The 19,889-nt window shown below is 41.2% G+C and overlaps 1 protein-coding gene across 7 annotated transcripts in view; it reads left to right on the forward strand.

The window, feature by feature from the left end:
• szt2 (SZT2 subunit of KICSTOR complex) overlaps positions 1 to 19,889 on the forward strand; it is a 62,379-nt gene that overhangs the window by 22,754 nt on the left and 19,736 nt on the right. For 5 of the 7 annotated variants that reach the window (XR_013655491.1, XM_023954046.2, XM_023954049.2 and 2 more), the window contains exons 40-58: positions 270 to 408; positions 480 to 603; positions 961 to 1,081; positions 1,165 to 1,317; positions 4,833 to 4,935; positions 6,085 to 6,184; positions 6,268 to 6,355; positions 6,448 to 6,566; positions 6,640 to 6,804; positions 7,723 to 7,807; positions 8,961 to 9,140; positions 9,363 to 9,548; positions 9,647 to 9,846; positions 9,920 to 10,080; positions 11,426 to 11,523; positions 12,208 to 12,340; positions 12,465 to 12,604; positions 14,929 to 14,976; positions 16,635 to 16,756. Coding sequence is in view for 6 of the 7 variants with exons in the window: in XM_023954046.2 (XP_023809814.1) it covers positions 270 to 408; positions 480 to 603; positions 961 to 1,081; positions 1,165 to 1,317; positions 4,833 to 4,935; positions 6,085 to 6,184; positions 6,268 to 6,355; positions 6,448 to 6,566; positions 6,640 to 6,804; positions 7,723 to 7,807; positions 8,961 to 9,140; positions 9,363 to 9,548; positions 9,647 to 9,846; positions 9,920 to 10,080; positions 11,426 to 11,523; positions 12,208 to 12,340; positions 12,465 to 12,604; positions 14,929 to 14,976; positions 16,635 to 16,756 (2,465 nt within the window). In the remaining variant the exon portion in view is untranslated. The remainder of the gene's footprint in view (positions 1 to 269; positions 409 to 479; positions 604 to 960; positions 1,082 to 1,164; positions 1,318 to 4,832; positions 4,936 to 6,084; positions 6,185 to 6,267; positions 6,356 to 6,447; positions 6,567 to 6,639; positions 6,805 to 7,722; positions 7,808 to 8,960; positions 9,141 to 9,362; positions 9,549 to 9,646; positions 9,847 to 9,919; positions 10,081 to 11,425; positions 11,524 to 12,207; positions 12,341 to 12,464; positions 12,605 to 14,928; positions 14,977 to 16,634; positions 16,757 to 19,889) is intronic. The other 2 variants (XM_023954048.2, XM_078945684.1) reach the window with 1 other exon arrangement.

A 19,889-nucleotide genomic window follows, 5' to 3' on the forward strand; every position in this document is an offset into this window, starting at 1 on the left:
CACGTGAGCCTTTATGCATTAGGTTTAAGTATGTGTGCAAAGATGAGGAACTCCGCTGGAAGAACAGGTAAGTCAGCTGCAGCTCCACCAGAGGAAAGAAGTTTCAAAGCTGCCCCCAGATTCCTGCGGAGGTCAGAAACTCTGGAGGAGATTAGAGGACTTTGAGGATCTGAAATGCAGAAAGCAGCGACTCATCTTTAAAAGTTTCTCTCTAAGTCTACGTTAATCAGATATTCTTCATCCCTGATGTCCTCCTCCTCCCTCTGAAGGTTACGATGGCGGTAGCAGCGACTCAGAATGCGAGAGTCCCGCCTCTGATGATCAAGAATGCCGGGCCCCACTGATGCCTGACTTTTGGCTGATTGTGAAGATTCACCAGGACAGAGTGAAAGTCTACTCACACGCCAGGTCAGCCAGCCACTCTGATCACCAACACTCGCGTCTTTGTAGTCTCTCCTGACATTTCCCAACTTCTCCAGGTGTTCGTCAGTAGGCAGGGAGGAGCTGGAGAAGAAGGAGGAGGATCAGGATGTACCAGAGTTCTTGAAGCTGCATCAGCTTATGGTCAGGAGGATTGGAGAAATCTGTAGATTTGTTAACCAGGTATGTTGGAGACTAATTGAATCATTTGAACCAGAGTGTTTCTATTTTGTTTTTTGTTTAGTGAGTTCCTGAAGTGTATCAAAGCATTTTAGACTATTGTAGATTTCAGGCAACCCCATAAGCAGTGATGTGGGTCACGGGTGGTGCATCAGCTGCATCTTCTCAGAGTTATGAACATAAGAACATGGATTTCCTGGGATGTTGAATGGGAAAAGCTCAGAATACTTTAGTAGGATCTGTCTGCACGAGTTGTGTGTCCTTTGCAGAAGAGTTCTACCCTCAAATGGCAGATTTTTGTGTGGAAAACTTCCCTCAAGTGAGGTGAAGTGACAGGAGACGGTGGCTCTTTGTTTGCAGAGGATGCTGCTGCAGGATCTTCATGACAGCCACGTGTGCAACAGTCTGCTGGTGGCTGAGAGCGAGGAGGACATCTGGAAGAATGAGACTCTATGCCGGCAGAGTCTCAACACCTCTGATGGTGAGAAGGTTTCTGTGTTGATGGAACCTGAAGGTCTTTAACATCCAGATGACCTGCGTTTCACCTTTCCCCTTCCCCTCCAGATTACAGCACAGAGGAGAGCTACCAGGCCAGAGACTACCTTGCAGCCACCATGCATTTCATCCCGGGACACTTCGCCTGTGACGTGGTGTGGAGCACCATCATCCACATCCACCCCCGCCTGAAGATGGGGCCCAACATGGGCGTGTCCAGAGGTGAGCAACATGTGAGCAGAGCTCTGCTCTAAGAACACAGCAGAGCAGTGGTTTAGGTAGACACCTGAAGGAGTCACATCACACAGAAGGTCTGGTAAAGACTGAAGGTTTTCCAGCATTTGTGTAACTGCAGCAGCATCTACGGCAGGAGTGGTCAAACTACGGCCCGCCTCCATGTTTGGTCCGGCTTGTTGAGCAATATCAGAGACGCATGTTTTATTTATTTTTTTCCTTCAATCTGGCCACGCTACGGAGACGGGCATAGAATGTGACACCTGAAACCCTCTAAAAATCCCTGTCAAATAGAACAGAAGACGGTCTTTCCTCTCTACATCGCACTTCATTCTTTTAGAGCGATTATGGTGCTTTTTTTACATTTTTTTTTTCAAACAATGCACCCTGTTCTGTGTCCTGATTGATTGGAGACCTTGTCAATCTAACCCCTTCGTGTCAGGTCTCCTGTACAGAAACGCACAGATTGCGATCAGATCTTCGTTTTCCTTCTATAATGCTGGACTTAATTTCTATGTAGGTGTTTTGTACTTTGAGAATTCAAACACGAGAGAAAAGTGTGAAAATATCCATGTCTGTCTGACAAAAGTGTGTAGTGAGGAGTTTTACAGCCATAAAACATATACTAAAGCATCTATAGCCGCGTTTACATGGGCAAAAGTAATCGGAAAGAACGCCTGATCGGAAAGAAAATGCGTCTTGTTTTGTTATGTGTGGGAGAATTAAGACTGCGGGCCGTCCCGCCGCTCTGGGTTAGCGGCTGCAGGACTCAGGAGAGCCGCCAGCTTACGCAGCGAGTTCGGGGAAGCAGAAATAAATGTCGCTCAGTCCTTTTCAACACTACTGCGCATGCCCAAATGATTCATTCCGACCGAAAGTGTGAGCCATGAGAACGTTTGTTCTAAACGGAAAAAGGTTTTCTGATCCCATGTGCACGGTTGAATTTAAACCCGACCATTGATCCGATCAAGATATTCTGCCCATGTAACCGCGGCTTATGATCCTATACTGTCAATTTCATCCATCACAGGTTATTTTTGGAACAGAACTCCTGAAATAAATGAGGGAACAATGTTTTGGTGAAAAGGTCAAGCAGATATACAGTACGGACCAAAGGTTTGGACACACCTTCTCATTTAAAGAGTTTTCTTTATTTTATGAATTTGAAAATTGTAGATTCACACTGAAGGCATCAAAACTGTGAATTAACACATGTGGAATTATAAACATAACAAAAAAGTGTGAAACAACTGAAAATATGTCATATTGTAGGTTCTTCATAGTAGCCACCTTTTGCTTTGATTCCTGCTTTGCACACTCTTGGCATTTTCTTGGTGAGCTCTGTACTGGATGTCCAGCTGCAGCAGAAGACAAAAGAATTTTTTATCATCACTGGATGAGAAACAGACGTGCAGGACTCAGTGCAGCTGCTCAGTTTTATTCATAATGTTTAGTGCAAACAGTGAGATGTGTGAGGAGCTGCTGCCCAAAAAGTCTCAAAGGCTCAATGACGAGAAGACAGAATATTTATTGGTTAAATTTTAAAATTTTATTCGTATTATTTTTTCTGACTTCTTGGAAGTTTGTTTGTTTGTTTTATAAAAAGGATGGTGAATGAGTGAAACTTAATTCATAAAGCACGTCAAAGGGCTTCACAATAAAAACCAGACAAAAAAGTTTCAAATCAGACACATCAGAGAAGAAAAAGTTATTTGGACCGCTGCTTTAGCAACCAACCTGGAGTTGGAAGATTTGCTGTTTTTCATTCTTCCGAGCATTTTTGCGTTTTAATACAAGGTACATGAAACAACTGGTGCAATTGGCTCTAAAATGAGAACAAAAGCAACAGTTCTAAAACAAAAACTCAAAAATGTTCTGTATTCAAATTTATGAGTTTTTAATCAGAATGAAATCATGTTTTTGTCCAGATTCCACAATATTTTTTTATTTTTATAAGGTGGATTACCAAAACACACCACGCATCTGCTCGTGGTCCAGCCCTCGTGTCGAATTTTCGAACCCTTTTTGACCCACCAGTGGAGAAGTTTGCCCACCCCTGGACTACAGTGAATCTTTATGCATCAGTTTCTGAAGGGCTTCAGGCTCGAGTGGACGTCAAACTTCAGAATTCATCTTCTCATTAGAGCTGTGCTAAATCAGACATGTGCACACGCCTATGTGTGTGTGCGCACTGCTGAAGATGACCAGACTGAAGTGCCATTGGAACTATACAGGCTCAGTGCTAAAGCTAAAGGCTAAATAGGAGAAAGAACTCTAAAGAGGTTGGAAAACAAATTAATAACGGGTCATTCCAGAACTGGCGGACATTTCTGCTTCACAATTCATCTGATTTTCTGCTACATATTCATCAATAAAAGGTAAAACCACTGTCAAATGCTTGGTTAGCTCAGCTTACAGATCCATCGTGCTATTTTTCTTACTTGGATTGTTATTTATAAAAACTTGGTGCAACCATTTTACCAATTTTTACAGGTAACAGGTTTGCAAACTGTACAAATATTAGCTTCCTCTTGTTTCGCAAGCAGTTGTTGATGACCAAGAGGATAAACTTACTTATGTAAATAATAATAAAAAAAAATTGGAAATAATAGTCTTATTCTGATTATATGGGTAACAAGGTTGCATGGAGTAGAGTGAGACATTCAGTTTAGGTTTAATAGTGTATTTTCCAAAGTATAAGTCAGTTTCTTTCATAGTTTGGCCAGGGGTTCGACTTGTACTCAGGTATTCTCAGGTATATGGTCTTTTCTTCTTTATTATGCTTTTTATGGTTCCTGCGGTAAATGTAAAAATATAAAAAAGAGAAGAAAGAGATCCCTTTGCTCCAGCAAATCATGTGATTCTCTACTAGATTCTTCTTCTGGTTATGGGAACAGAGCTGCCTGCATGCTGTGGGACACACCAATGAGAATTATTATTGGAAAATGTAGGTTAATTGAAAACAGAACTATGATTATTGTTTTCGGTGAGGATATTGATTTATCTGATTAATATGTTTGAAATAAATAAACCAGACTAAATGATTTTCAAAGGGATGAAAAATTGAGTTTACAAGAATCACAACCTTAATTGTTGCATTCATCATGAACAATGCACTTCAGAAAAGCTCCTACTGAAACACGCAACAAACAACAGCGTGGAACAGAAAAACAAGCCTGGAGGAAGAAGGAATGAACTTGAATTCTGCCACAGTCCTTTATTTCACCTCAGTTTTGTTTGTAGTGTTTTCATACAACCCTATGTAATATAAGAAGTTAGAGATGAATAATAGAATTTTAGAGAAAGGTTTCTGCAGCCCTAAACTCACAATCCAGAGTGTTTGAGCGGCTGGACCACTGTGGTGCTTATGCAGAAACCAGGTCAGCCCTGCAATCTGGTTTTCCTCAAATGTCATCACATCCAGCTCCGGTTCTCAGGACTCTGTTCAGGATGACTGTGAAATGACATGATCTTCTCATTAGATGCTTCCTCTCCTGTTTTAGCCATCCAGGCACTGCGATCCGTGCTCAACTCCTTCTGCGTGGTCAACAGGAAGAACATGTTTGTCTATCAGGAGCGGACCACCAAAGCAGTCTTCTACCTCAGGTTTCTGCTCTGTTTCTTCACATACCCCCAGCCTCTTTTTGACCGGGTCTCTGCCTTGTCCTGTCTTGCAGGAACTCACTTCCTATTTGAAACGGCTTAGAAAACCAAAGAAGACTTAATTTTGGTCAATTCACTGTAAAGCCACTAGGGGGCTTGTTACATAATCACCAGTCCCCATAAATTTCAATGTAAAGCAAGTTCATTTAGCATGTTTAACGTTAACTATGCAAGTTAATGTTAAAAGCTTAACAGTGACAAGATGCTGTAAGGAGCAGGCTGGATGGATCAAAAACAGCAGACTGGTTAATGACAATTTATTGGGAGGTTGTCAGCTGGGCTGAGAGCTTGGAGCTGGGGAGACAGATAGCCTTGCAGACAGGCAGGCAGAATCAAACATAGGTTTGTGGAGCCAAACCATCCAAATGGCTGAGCTTAAGGATGCGTGATATAATGGGGCAGTCTCGGTATTGGCCAATGTTTGCATAATTTCAGTTTTGTATCGCTCCAATATTAATACATCTACTGAGATTGTTCTGACTATTTTCAGATACACTTTATTTTTTGAATGTATATTTTTTTCCTAATAGATCTCTAGGACTGGGAAGCTTATGTTTATAGTCATATCCAGTAACTGACTGTTTTCCGGTATATTTCATTTTTACTAATTATTCCTAATAGATCCCTAGCACTGAGAAGCTTATGGCTTACCGTTACGTCTAATACTCAATAAATCATTATTACACTATTAGACATAACTGATCTAAATGCTTTCACATGTCTATAAGTTTTAAAGTAATACTTGTTCCTTTGAGATCCCTTGCTAAATGTTGAAAAGATCAACTACAATTTGATTTCTAATAAAGAAACACAAAGGAAATTTAAATGTTGTGTTATTCCAGACACTTAAAAATCAGCTATTGGCCAAGTTGCAGGTGAAATTTCAGTTATCGCCTTGACCTGAAAAACTTATAATGGTCCTTCTGCAGCTGAGCTGGAGTCAGTTAGAGGACAATGGAGGAGGAACTGGGCTTTACTTTGTTGACCTGATGACAGAAGTGCCTCACATTCAAGCATGTTTCTTTCTGTTTGGGTTCTACTGGGAGCAAACGTCGGGCTGAGGCCAGTTCTCAGATGTTCTGCTGTTTTCAGGCTGTGTGAAACCTCACTAGCAGGAACCGTGGACGCAAACCCATCCCGATGCATTGGGCTCGCCCGCAGTCAGGAGCCGTCCCCTGCAGAAGACCTAACGGTGAGAGAGCACGCCAGAGCATGAGCGCCAACCCTGTCTGCTTTGTTTGGAAACAGCTGAAGCTCTGCTGATGTTCTCCTCAGGGCTCCAGATCCTCTTTGGAAGGTTCTCGGCCTGTTGGACATGTGGACAAGCACATCCTGCTTTTGGTGCACGGCGTGGGAAACGCAGGTGGGTTCTGATGAGGGAACCATCCATCTATCATAGAACCATGTTTTCACCAATTTCTCTCAAATGTTCGGGTTCTTGTCGGGCTCTTTCAGGTCCGGAGATCACAGACGAGCTGGTGAAGGTGCTGCGGAAGCGCCTGGATGAGACCACACTGGACATCATCACGGTGATGCTGGTGAGGAACTGCAAGCTCACGCCAGCAGACGTGGAGGTAAGCTTCTCCCTGCTGCTGTCACGGCGTTTGACCTCAGAAGGCTTTTCTGAAAGTCTCCTGTGAACCACAGTTCATCCAGCCGTGCGGATCTCCAGCCACAGAAGTGATGACCTTCAGCCTCCCGCAGCACTGCCTCACCTGGCTGTCACCCGTGGCTCATTACTTGAGACAGAACCTTCTCATCTTCCTGCACTTGCCCAAATACACGGACAGCAACACGGCGCACCACTTTAAGGTACCAGCACACCGACTGGGCCACGACAGGTGACCCGGCTGCTTTGGAGCTTCTCGGGACCAGACTTTAAAATGATTTCAGCGAATCATATAAGTGGTTCTGTTAGCATTTGAGTGACTCAAGTATTCAATCATTAAAGAGAACAAAAACGTCTCGGAAAGTAAAATAAATTAAGAAGCTTAGTTTTGCTGAAAAGGTGAAACTGCTAAGCAGAACAGAAGATTGGCAAAAAAAGCTGAATCCTACAGAATAGTACAGAAAAGAAGTAATGCTATACTAAAGTATATTTTTTTCTAATTTGTGCTCAGTTTTGTGAAATACAGCTTAAAATCTATTTGAAAGAAAATCATTTCTAATTAGGAACTTCAGTATTTTTGAAATAAATCAAAAGGACATTAAGTAAGTAGTCCTACGTTTAGGAGAAAAGTAAAAAAAAAAACGTGGCGAAAAATACTTTGAATGGACTAAACTAGTTATCAAAAGAAATAAAGAAAAAGCAGAGTTCTACTTAAAACAAAGATTGAATTCATTTAATGGTGTGTTGCAGAAATGATCAAGTCTAATAAGAAAGCCCATTCTTTAGAAACATGGAGCATGCAAAGATTTAAAAAATGAAAAGACGAGCTCAAATACTTTATGAGCGTAAGACAGTAATCAGAAAGCTGACACTTAGTTAAATTATTCAAAAAAAGTGAAGATGCAAAATTAAATGTTAATTCAGCGGAATGATCTGCAGATGCTAGAAACACTAATGCTCATTTTAAAGTATTGGAATTTGTTTTCTGGAAGATAATAAGAATAAAAATAGATTTCTGCTTCACATTTGTTTAGCATCTTCCCACAGAATTAAAATACCTAAACTGCAGCCTGGTGCTGTGAAATCATGATCAGATATTTTCCTCTGCTTCCTATTTGCAGCATTATTTCCGTTTGAGCAGCGAGTTGGCGGATGGAGACATCTACCTCTACAACAAACCTGGGGGGCAGGGAACTGGAGGGAAAGGTACAGACCTTTGTTTCTGGTCCGTTCTGTAGTGTGCCGTGTACCACAGAAAATCTATTGGAGGTCAGTGAACACAACCAGAGTTCATACTTGACCCTTGTGGGGTCCAGATGACCCCCCCCTTACATTGACGTGTTCTCCCTACCATGACAAAGGTGGATAAAGGTGGAAAGATTTCATGTAATCCATGGACACCAGTGAAGATCACAAATCATTGAAGAAAAAAGGTTCAGAGCACTGTCTAGTGGGTCTAGATTATTATTGACTTATTGTCGGGCTTTTATAAATAATTTAAATTACATTTCAAAGAGGTCTAAAACTTCTAAATGTTTATAAATTATTTGTAAAAATTCTTTGTAATAATTTTTTATTTGTAAAAAGTCCTGCAACTATGCATTTTTCAGTAAAGTTTGAGCTTTTAAAGCTAATTGTTTCTCTTGTTTAGCAACAACAAATAATGTATATATTTATACTCTATGTATAATATATTTATATATATGTAAAAAATATATGTTAATGATATAAAAGCTACTTCGATGCCACCAAAGCCTATAGAAAGCATTGTCATGTAGGCGCCGTCGACCTCAACAAGATGGCGTCGCGCTTCGCCACCGTTGGCCAGGCTTCCCAAGCGGGCGTGTCTCCTCTAGTGATATAACTCATTGGATCCTGTGTGACACAGTGTCTTTTATTTTGAAAGGAAGTCACTTGAATCTCTGTTAAAAGTTGTAAACTATGTCATATTTAAAAATAATGTCTTTGTTTTATTTATGTAAAAAACAATAGTTTATTTATTGATCCTAATAGTAACAATAACATAAATGAAATCAGTGCCATATTTTTCTAAGGGGTAACATAAGACTTTACGGCTCCTACCGAGTTGTTGTTTGTGAGAAATCAATCCCAATGGCTCTTTAAGGGTCAAAGGTCACAGATACCTGAATTTTTTGTTAGCTCCGTGGTAAGTATTAAGTCAAAATCAGCCAAGAACACGAATCTTATGTTTGACAAAAAACAGAATGAAGTTTTTATTTTTTAATAAAATGATTAATCAATTTTACTATTGATATTTTTTATAGCTGTGGACTTTTCGGTTCCAATAAATGTCCTATTTGTCGTGATGTCATCCTCGTATGTTGTGCCCCCTCCGCAGGTATTGCATGCATCGCCCTGTCCTTCATAGACGGCGGGGGTCGTCCCATTCAGGCATCAGCTCCGGACGCCTCTGCCCTGCAGAAAACGGAGTCCTGCGGCGCCCCCCTGTGTCCAGAGTATTTCCAAGAGCTTACCGCTGTGCTCAAAGTGGGAGCTGTCGGTGCGAGTCCAGCTGCAGGTAACATCCAGATGTACTTTGGGGGGGGTGAAAGATAGATCATGAGGAATTTATGGAAGGAGAAATGAAACATTTAAGCACATTAATCACATATAATCAACCAAAGTCAACATATGTTTAACTGTGATGATAAAAATTTGCTTTTCTGTCATTTTTCTGCACAAGTGAGGAAAAATCTCATAAGCAAAGATTTAGGGAGTTTTTTTTTTTGTTTTCTGACAGAAACTCGGCTGTTTGTGCGCTTTGACATCTGGGAACAGGGCAACATCAGCCCCCTGCAGCTGAGCGACAAACTGCAGGGGGCGCTGCGCCACGCACTCTGTGATGCTGTGATGGAGCTGAATGTCCTGCCGAATCCTCTGTGTCTTTCTGTGCCTGCAATTTGTTCTCACAAGGAGGACGCCAAAGGTAGGATCCCCTCTCAGGACCATCCGCTCCTCCAGCCTCCTGGCAGATGGGACTTGAGCTTTCAAAGTTTGCTCTTTGTCTCCGTCTGTGTTCTCCAGGAGCGCTGCTGTCTACTCCCGAGGGGAAGGAGCTGAAGGACAGTGGGAGGACACGCAGTGGCTCCAGGGTTTTTAAAAGTAGTCCCGCCCCCATCACCCTGATGCAGCCAGCAGGTGGTGCCCCGGTGGGAGGGAGCACCACGCCCGACTCCACCACTCCCACCAGCAAGACCACACGCCGCAGCTTCTGGGGCATCCTGGTGAGTCCACCTCTAAAGCTAACAGATTAACTCTGTTGATAGGGGTGCAGAGAGCAAAGTTCTGGTTTTGCAGAGTAAGCCAGACTCTGGGGAGCTGAGCAGCCCAAAGACCACCGACGACATCGTCCAGGAGAAGGGAGAGGAGGGGCGGGCGGCTCGGCGGCGCCACAAGACCGAGAATGTGAAGCAGCAGTGGAGCCAGGAGAAGGTGGTGGAGCTGGAGCAGGTCCAGAGGTGAGGGCTCCTAGATTTGAGCAGAACCAGATCTGCTTCAGTAGATGAAACCAGAACAGACGACACCTTCAGAAACCTTCATCAACTTTAGTCCTTCAGAAGCCCCGTATATTCCTGTTCCATTAAATGAATGTTTTCACTGAATTAATCTGCTTTGACCTCAGTTAGAATAACCATGAAAGTCTAACACCTGAGAGGTAAAGAAATAATCTGACTGGTCCGGTCCATGGTCACAAAAACAGATCTATCTGACTGATAGATATGTTTCTTCCCAACCTTAAAGGACCTATACCATTCTATTCTTAAGCCTTTCAGAGCAAACTACATATCTATCTATAAATACCTATGTCTAAATATATATATATGTATATAAAAAATAGTATATATGAATATATATTAATGGCACTTTAGAATATATATTAATGGCACTTTAAAGAACGACTTATTTTATAAAATATGACTGTTTGGAGGGGAATTCATACCTGGAAGTAAGACGACTGGATCTCTGACGCTCCGCCTTTTGCTGCTTATGGGTGCCGCCCATTTCGGCTTCAGCAACGTTTCTGCGTCTCGCTCGCGAAAACAAACAACATTTAAACTTTTGCAAAGATGGATGTGCTTATTGTACATAGAAAAAGAATGTGTTTAGCTGATCACCGCTAGGTCTGCGGAGAAAGTGTGTGTTATCCTGGGGGCGGGGCTGGCAGCACAGACTCTTCCTGGAAGGGGCTGTTCCTCACTATGTCAGCTCGTGAGAACCCACTTGTTTTCGTGGATTGGGATGGGCTGATGCTCAGAGTGTAGGTTTTTAGAGGAATTCACAGAAATGCATGAACGGATGCCGCTTTGAGGTTGGTTTTTGTGAGGAATGCATTCTATGGTACACCTAAGGGCACAAAAAAGCTGTTTTTGCATGATTAAGGCCCTTTAGGATCGTTTTTAAGGGTAAAGAGACACTTTCATATTCGAGATGGAAAGCAAAAATGGGATTTTGGATTTAGCATCAATGGGAGGTGGTTGGTTCATCTCCTTAAACTGTCACTTGCTGCTCTGCAGATTTGTTCCTGCTATTTATTTGCTTTTTTTCCACTAATATGTTTTAGATTTTACATTTATTCTGCTAAAATTTTGCTTAGATTTACATTCATCTTTTACCAGTAAAACTGTGTTAGCTAGCATGCAGGGCTAGCTTCACCCAAATGACCTCCATCACTGATTGTTTGCTGGAGGTATTACACTTTTGCACCAGAAGGAATGCATACGGGTCTGTCATTGGGGGTTTCATGCCATCAGCTGTGGGGGTGGAATACACCCCTGTAATCCCAGCGGGTTTGTTTCTGTGCAGGAAGCAAGCGTCTCTGCTGGAGGAAGGGGATGCTGGCTTTTTGCACCCGATCTACCAGCACACCTGCCAAGCCTGGATCACCTTCATGACTAATCTGGGTAAGCTAGTGAGATACGTCAGTGCATATTAACCAGCTTTCTCTGATAATCTGGTGTCGGGAAACCAGAAACATAGCTTCATCTTTTTGGAGGATTGAAGGTGTGAAGAAACTGGATTCTCTAGAAAGGACTGCATTTGTTTTAGTTCGTAACCCCGTCAGTTTCTTACACACAGAAATAATGAATAACGACTCAGAGACAAAACTTATCTTTTGTAGATTTACTCCGCACAAAGACCACAGATTTGTACGCAGGGTTACAGACAGATGAACAAGGTGCATTCAAAGTCCGAACCAACGAGCTCAGGGATGGGGTTGGTATAAAAACCCTGCATTTGCATATTCAGAAGATCGTCCGATGGACCTCGTGTGAAAATCACGCCCACAGGTTACTGCTGGAGAGAAGCTCCAAGGCTAAAGTGAAGATAAGTCTGAGGCCTGCTCAGCAGAACACACATGCACAGAAAAAAGGGAGGATGAGAATAAACTGTGAAAACAATAGCTTGGCTGTGCTGTCTTCAAATGTAATATAATTTTGAGATGACAATACATGCTCAGTGAATTAAGTTTAAACCATTAGTGTAATAAAAGTTAAAGGCAGTTTCTAACTATTCTTCACAGAAGGTTTTCCTGAGGTTTTGTTAATGTGTCCTCTCTGTCCTGCTGCCCCCACCCACCCACACAGGCTGCCCGTCCATCCAGCAGTGCACGGCTGAGATGGCCTCAAACTTCCTGCTGCCCTCCCTCCTGTCAGAAATCGTCAACCTGGTCTCTTCTCTGGCCAGCGATACGACAGTGAAGGTGTTTGAGAAGATCAGGTGAGCTGCTGGACCTCCAGTTGAGTCAGAGATCATAACATCTGCATCCCACTCTTCTCCTCCTAATGTTCTCTCTGAATTCAGCTGTCTTTATAATGAAACCCCTTTGCTCCGTTTCTTGAAGCTCCTGCAGCTGCCCCCCCTCAGGAGACATGTTTGTGCCGTTCCCTGTGGTCCAGGATCTCAGCCACCCTCCGGACTCTTCAAGGAGCTTCATTCTCATTGGTCGAAACTTCCATCAGTGGCACTGCAGCACGGAGCAAGGTACAGTCGAAACACTGGACCCCAGCTCCCCGCATGCGCGCACATCAGTTGCTCACAAACCAGCCGGCCCACACCCTCACAGCTAATATGACTGTTTTGAAGGACCAGCTGCAGATCTTCAGCTACTAAAGCGGTCAAACATCTCTAAGCACAAAGTTGTTTTCACGGCTATGAGTCTATCTGACAGCTGGATTCAACGCTAAAAGGAAGCTCAAAGTAATGAAATCCAGTGAAACCACACAAAAATGCAAATAACATAAACTGCAAAAGTATATGCTTAATGCTAGTTTTTTCAGTCCGAAGCTGAGAAATCCTAAAATATCCTGAAGACGTTTAAAAAATATAAAGATATTAAATCCTCTGCAGCTAAATAATTTAGTCACAAATCCAAAGATAATATATAAAAACAACCAAATAGGGTGGGGCAATATGACCAAAAAATATGTTTTTTTCATTCCAAATTTGATTTTCAATTCTAATTGATTATTTCTCAATCCTTTTGTATTAACACAGAGAGTGAACTACAAATGCATTTCTAAAGAAACAAAATCATCATTTTTTCAGCACTTTAATGAGAATGGTTCCCGTCCATTCTCATTAAGCAGCAGAATGGTTCCCGTCCAGCTGTAAACGCAGACACAACGGCGAGACGGCTGCCAAGGGACCATCAACAAGGTGCAACCGCGTGAAAACATTCTGTAAAAATCAATCTCTCAAAATTAATAAATGTCTACAGTTATATGAGCTGGTAATGAAAACTTGTTTGTTTTGATGAAGATTGATTAGTCAGTACAGAAAGCTTCAGTATCTTTAGAACGATTGAGCACCTTCATTATGAATCATATATCTTAAAATGTGGAAAACTATATAAAATGTATTAAAGATGGAATTACTCACAAAATATTGATTGTAGCATGAATATGCTGACAAGTCTTCATTACCAGCTCATACAACTGTAGACATTTATTCCTTTTTGAGAATGATTTTTACAGAATGTTTTCACGGCGGTTGCACTTTGTTGACGGTCCCTTGGCAGCCGTCTCACTGCTGTGTCTGTATTTACAGCTGGACGAGAACCATTCTCATTAAAGTGCTGAAAAAACTATCTTTTTCCTTTAGAAATGCATTTGTAGTTCACTCTCTGTGTTGATACAAAATGATTGAGATATTTGCTGTAACATTTGAAAGTTTATCAGATTTGGATTTCTTTTTCTTCTTAACCACTGGCCCCCGGGGGCTCAGTTGTTTTCACATCTGCCTTTTGACAGAGACCAGCAGACTGACTTTACTACGAACAATAGAAATGCAATACGGCAGAGAGCTGGAAATAAAATCTCTATTTTCCCAAAAATTATTCGCCGGATTCCAATTATTCGATAAAATTGACTAATCACCCAGCGCTAAAGGCAAATTGTTGATTTGCCTGAAAAAGGCAAAGGGAAGAACCAACTTTGAGAAAATGCTAATTCTTCTATACACTGGAAAAGATAGAACTATAACCAAATGACACTCTGTGCTAAACTTTGCTTTATATTTTAAGCTCATTTTTCCCCAAGCCTGATTCTGACAATTAGAAGCTGAATGATAGACAAGGAAAAGAAATGCTGCAATTTATTAAGGTTATGCTTAAAGCTACATTATTAAACATGCAAAGGAGCAGATATTAGAAAATGTTTGCTTAAAAAAAAAGAACCTAAAATTTTAAATCAATAGTTGGAAAATAAATTAACTTTAAGCTGAAAAAAAAGTAATGGATATCATTTATTTCCTAAGCTAAAACTGATTAGATATTTCATTAGCTCAGGAAAGATGTTGCCGGCTCATATAAAAGTTCAACAATTTTGGGTGATTAAAAAAACCATCTTTTACACTAAAAGCTTAAATGTTTAAAACTTTCAGATTGAACAGAAGCTGAAAAATCTGTGCTAATTATCATCAGATGGAATTTCAACTGAGGTTCATTTTAACCAAGAAGAGTCAAAGAGTTGACAGTAAAATGATAGCAAGCAAAGCAGGAAACAGAATGAATGCATTATCAAACATAAGTCCTCAGACTGCTTTTCACACAGTGTAGTTTTGTGTGGATGGACTAAAGAGCCAAAGGTTAGGGGCGGAGTTTCATGGCGAGGGTCTGCAGCGGTCCTGCCTTAACTTCCTGCGTGGCGTGGATGAAGAGCTGCAGGTCTCAAGTCACAGCTTTCCTCCTGCTCTGTTTCCCGGTCCATGCTTGCCATCTAACGCTCCTGTTGTTTTGAGTGTTTGCTTCCATGAGCTGCTGTGTCTCACTGTCCATGCCGCCGTGCTGTCTGCCTGTCTGCCTGCAGGCGACAGTTCAGATGAGGAAAGCTCTCCAGTGCTAAATAGGTTCACACGTAAGTTTGCCTCTTAGAAAAAAATACTGGTTGATTTTCAGTTCATTTTTGTCATTACTTTTGTCAGTTTTCAGGTATTTGTTGTTGTTTTTTTCAGAATATGTCATTGTAAAGGTACAACAACATTTGCAAAAAAATAAATAACCAATAAAATAAAAAAAAGAAGTAAAAAAATGAAATATGGTCCTTGCAGTCGGTGACTGCTGCTGCGGGCAATAATAAATACGATAACTGTATTATAGATAGATAGATAGTTGAATTTATTAATCCCACAATGGGGAAATTTCATTTATCTGTGGCAGCAAAAACAACATTCAGAAATAATCTATATAATATAACATCAAAAAAGGACATCAAAAATGACATTCATATTAAATTATTAAAAATAAAAAAGTATTAAAATAAAAATTGAAGTGCTAATATCTCCCTAATACCAGAATTATATATAACAAACGTTTTTAAAGTTTTTTTATTATTATTTTTAACTGTTCTCTTTTGCTGTCTGTCGGTCAGTGTGAGAGAGTGATGAGACAGGGATGTGATCCAGTAGCGGTTTTAGGCACGGGCAGTACGGGCAATGCGCTCTCCTTTCTTTTTTCCTTTCTGTGCTATTTCACAGTTTTTCTGGTAAAATGGCACCTTAAAGTGGCTGCAGCCATGTGCAGGGCTGACTCGGGGATAATACACTTCACCTGGGTCTACACAGAGCTCAAAACTGAGTCCAAAACAACCCAGCAGGTGGCGTGACCACAGGCTTCGTTTGCCCCCTTCCAGGCATCCATTTAAACTTACATGGTTCTCCTTATCATGCCCTGGCTCAGCTCCTGCAGACACTAACCCTACCTGGCTGCTTGGAACGCAGGCAGGAGCTGTAAGCTCCTCCCATCTGGAACACGGCCTCTGCTGTGCATTTGATGCATAACCACAAATCTCCAATATATTTATCTCCTCTGATCCTTTTCCAAACACCAGGTTTAAACGTAGCTTCACTAACCTATTCATCATCTAATAAGGAAGCTTTGACCCTTCTAACCTCATGCTCTTTGTCTGAAGATCCCCAATTGTGACTCATTGATGTTCATTAAAGACCCATTTCCCCAAGATAACATTAGCGGTGGAACAAAAATGGCGAGCAATATTGAAGTTACCCAGCCGTACAGTTCTGATCCAGATTCCAGCACAGTGGCTGCATCGGAATGGAGAGGGCAGGGAGCTTGTGGCTCACCCAGTATATTTCCTATGTCACAAATACGGACAGATTTCTGTGTCTGCTCCTGATTTACAATGATTGGAATAAAGAAATACTCAAGAATGCTATTTTAAGCTTAAATTTTCTTTGTAAATGTATTTCATTATGAGAAGACACCAAAAACAAAATGTTCAATGGAATGGGTCTATAAAAAATTCTTATGTCAGGCCAATTAGGATTTTTAGCTGCAATGTGATTTGACTTTTTGTGTCTTGCCTGACACATGAATTCTGATTTGTGATTCTGATCCAAAGTTTTAAAAAAAGTTTAAAAGATTTTTTGCTTCTTAGTTTTGGTTTTATCCAGCAGTTAGAAGCTTCTGTAGTAGTGGCTGCCATCAGATGGTGGCGCTGTGCTGTGTGGCTCAGTTCTCTGTAATTGTGTCTAAGATCTCTCTGCTTTTGCTCAGCTCATAAAGGCTTCCAGCGGTTCGAGGCTCTGGAGCAGAACGACTGGGCCGGTCCTCTCCAGGCCGGGGCGGGTGTGGCCCCCCGCCAGAGGTTCCTCTTCATCACCGTCCTGGACAAAAAGGTGAGGCGTATTTCTTGTTTGATCGGACCTTTAGTCATTGTTCAGATGTTGGTGAGAAGAAGCAGAGATAAAGCGTTAAACCATTGTGCTGAGCACCTGAAAAATGATGGAAAATCAATGCTCCAAATGTCACACAAGATCATTCACCCCCAAAATGTACACATTATTTCATCCTATATGTCAATAAGACAAAAAGAAAGTCCTACTCCCCAGAAAACAGTCATGGGTCCAAAGAAATGGATATAAAAACCAACATAACACATTTTAACAAGTCATGTGTAAAAGAATCTATTCAGAATGATTCCACCGCCCCAAAAAAACTAAAAATCTGAAAACCTAACACTCCAAAAAGACAAAATCATTTAAAGCAAGAAATACATTAATTATACGATTCATTTGGACCATAAATAAACAGAATTATTTTTGATATTGTATACATAATCATACACCCAATAAACACACTGAACATGTTTATACTGTAAAGTCCAAAACTTTTATGAGTTTTAACAGCTTAAAAATCTGTCAAATGAGCCACAAAAAAAAAAAACTTACTCTTTTATATATCTTACAAAATACATCCATCAGGATTCTGGAATGTTGTCCCAGTTAAAAAGATGAATTTGGTCTCTGATGTTTATCAACGATTCACTTCAACTGTGAGGGACAGAAAGTTTAAAAAGGGAGCCATTAGCAATATGTTGACATGCTTACTGTCCGTCACCTAATAACGTCTTGGAGGAAACTCACGGCAAATAAAATAGTTTGATTTTGAAAGAATTTATATGTATAATGTAGGGGTGTAACGAGACGCTAAAATCTCAATTCGGTTCGATTCAGAATTTCATAGGGCTCGGTTCGGTACTGCTGTTTGACAAATCTGCCTGATATTAACTGCTATTTTATGAACTTTTATTTTATTGTTGTATATTGTGTGTGTTTTGCTGCCGGACACCTGAATTTCTCCCTTGGGAGATTAATAAAGTTTTATCTATACATTTATCTATTTTCTGTATTTTTTCGCTACAAAAAACTAAGGCAGAAAAACATTGCTTACAAAATGCATTTATTGGTTTTACATAATAAGTAAGGGTTAATGGCCTTGGAAGTATGCATTATCACTTTTTAACGCACGCCGTGGAAGCCTGAACCGTCCTCCGCTGTTCAGGCTTCCACAGGTTGCGTTAAAAAGTGATAATGCACACTTCAAAGGCCATTAACCCACTTATACCATGGTCACTTACAAAATAAATAAATAGTAACCAGTTTTTAGTCCTTAATTCTCGTTTTTTCAATTTGGATCGCTTTTCTCACCAAAGCGGACTATTTGTTACGGCGCGGCGCCGTACCACGTAACAAATAGTAAGTAATAGTAAAGGTAATAGTAAGGAGATTGGGGGGGTCCTCATCTCTGGGCTCACTTCTGCATTAGCCACATGTTGACATGCTTACCGTCACCTAATAGCGTCTCGGAGGAAACTCACGGCTAACAGTACTTCCGCTTCTGCGCAAAGTTAATACAGTGGCGCCCTGGGGGTTAGCCCCGCCTATGGCCACTAAGACTCATGGGAAGTGTGAAATCTAGTGTGTTGAATCCTTCTCCATCACTGAGAGAGCTGTGGAGAGAAGTGAGGTTCATGTTGTTACGCTGTTCGTAATTATGGGTTTAATGCTGGAAAGGAGATGGAGCATCTATTTCTCTGTCTACTCTCTCTCTGAGACTGTTTGAAGATGAGTGGGGTGTGGGGGGATCAAGGACAGTCAACGCAGCTAGTTAAGTAGCAGCTCGGCTCTAGTTTCCCCTCTATGAGTGACAAAGCAGCTGAGTCGTTACAATGCATGTGTGGGGAAAAAAAACAAAAAACGTACCGAAACGGTACAGAAGTGAACTGAACTGAAACTGCCGTACCGAAACGGTTCGGTTCAACTATGTGTATCGTTACACCCCTAGTATTATGGTGCAGAAATGTTAGATGTTTAGGAAATAAATGCAGGGAAGCAGATGAAGATGGTTTGGACATATTGAGAGGAGGAACAGTGATGATGTTGGTGAAAGCAGTGGTCCTCAACCTTTTTAATGCCACAGACCGGTATGACGTCACACAAAGATTTCACGAATCGGTCTTTAAGATGTAGGCGGATGATTACTGTAGCATCGATATGATGAAGGAGGAACAGAGACGTGACAAGATGATCCCCGAGCCTTTATTTTGACTCGCATGACATTGTACATCGCACAGATGTCATCATCCTCTCTCTTTCCCTCACTCATGGTGCAAAAAAGAAGTACTGTCTATTAAATGTAGCTTTCTTTTCTTTGGAAGTGGAAGGCTCCTCTTCTGTCTCCTGGCTGGGCGTTTCCCTTTAGCAAAGAAAGTTTCCAAAGGCGTTTGTTTCTTACTCATTTTGCTAGCTCCTGGGTTTTATTTTAGCGGTAACCTATCATGTGGCCGAGAAGAGCGCTTTGGCCTGCGTCAGGAGTGACATAGACGGATGAAACAGAGAATCGGGCAATTTTTCAAAACAAAACATCTTTCAGATTCCGAAATAATTAAAACGTAAGTAATGTGAGTTTTTTCTTCTTTCTGTACGGCCCGGTACCAAATGACCCACAGACCGGTTCCGGTCCGCGGCCCGGGGGTTGGGTATCGCTGGGTTAAAGGATGTTGAGGTTGGAGCTACTGGGAAAGCGAGGGAGACCAAAGAGGAGTTTCATGGATGTAGAGAAGGAGGACATGAAGGTGGATGGGATGGTATAAGTGAGGAGGATACATTAGTTGGAGGCAGATTGTGGCAACTCTTAAACCAGCAGCTGAGGGAAAATGTAATTAGGAATGATGGCCTTTGTATACACTATATATAATAAAAAACTGACAAAACAAAACATTTAAATACATACATGCATACATAAACATTCAAATCATTATAAAAAATCCACCAATTAGTACTATGTCTCCTTGAAATCTCGAAGAACTTGAGATTTTACGAGGATGTTATCTTGTGGGTTGATTTCTTCGCAGCATATGGTTCAGGTTTCCAAGGCGTGTTTTAATTTCTTATAATGTTCACTTTGTTGGCCATTAACCGTTACTTAATGCACACCCAGCAGCCAATCAGAATGGTTTAAGGCTTCATC

Source organism: Oryzias latipes, chromosome 4, assembly GCF_053564925.1.
Source record: "Oryzias latipes strain Hd-rR chromosome 4, Olatipes_Hd-rR_3.1".
In the NCBI taxonomy this organism is placed as follows: domain Eukaryota; kingdom Metazoa; phylum Chordata; class Actinopteri; order Beloniformes; family Adrianichthyidae; genus Oryzias; species Oryzias latipes.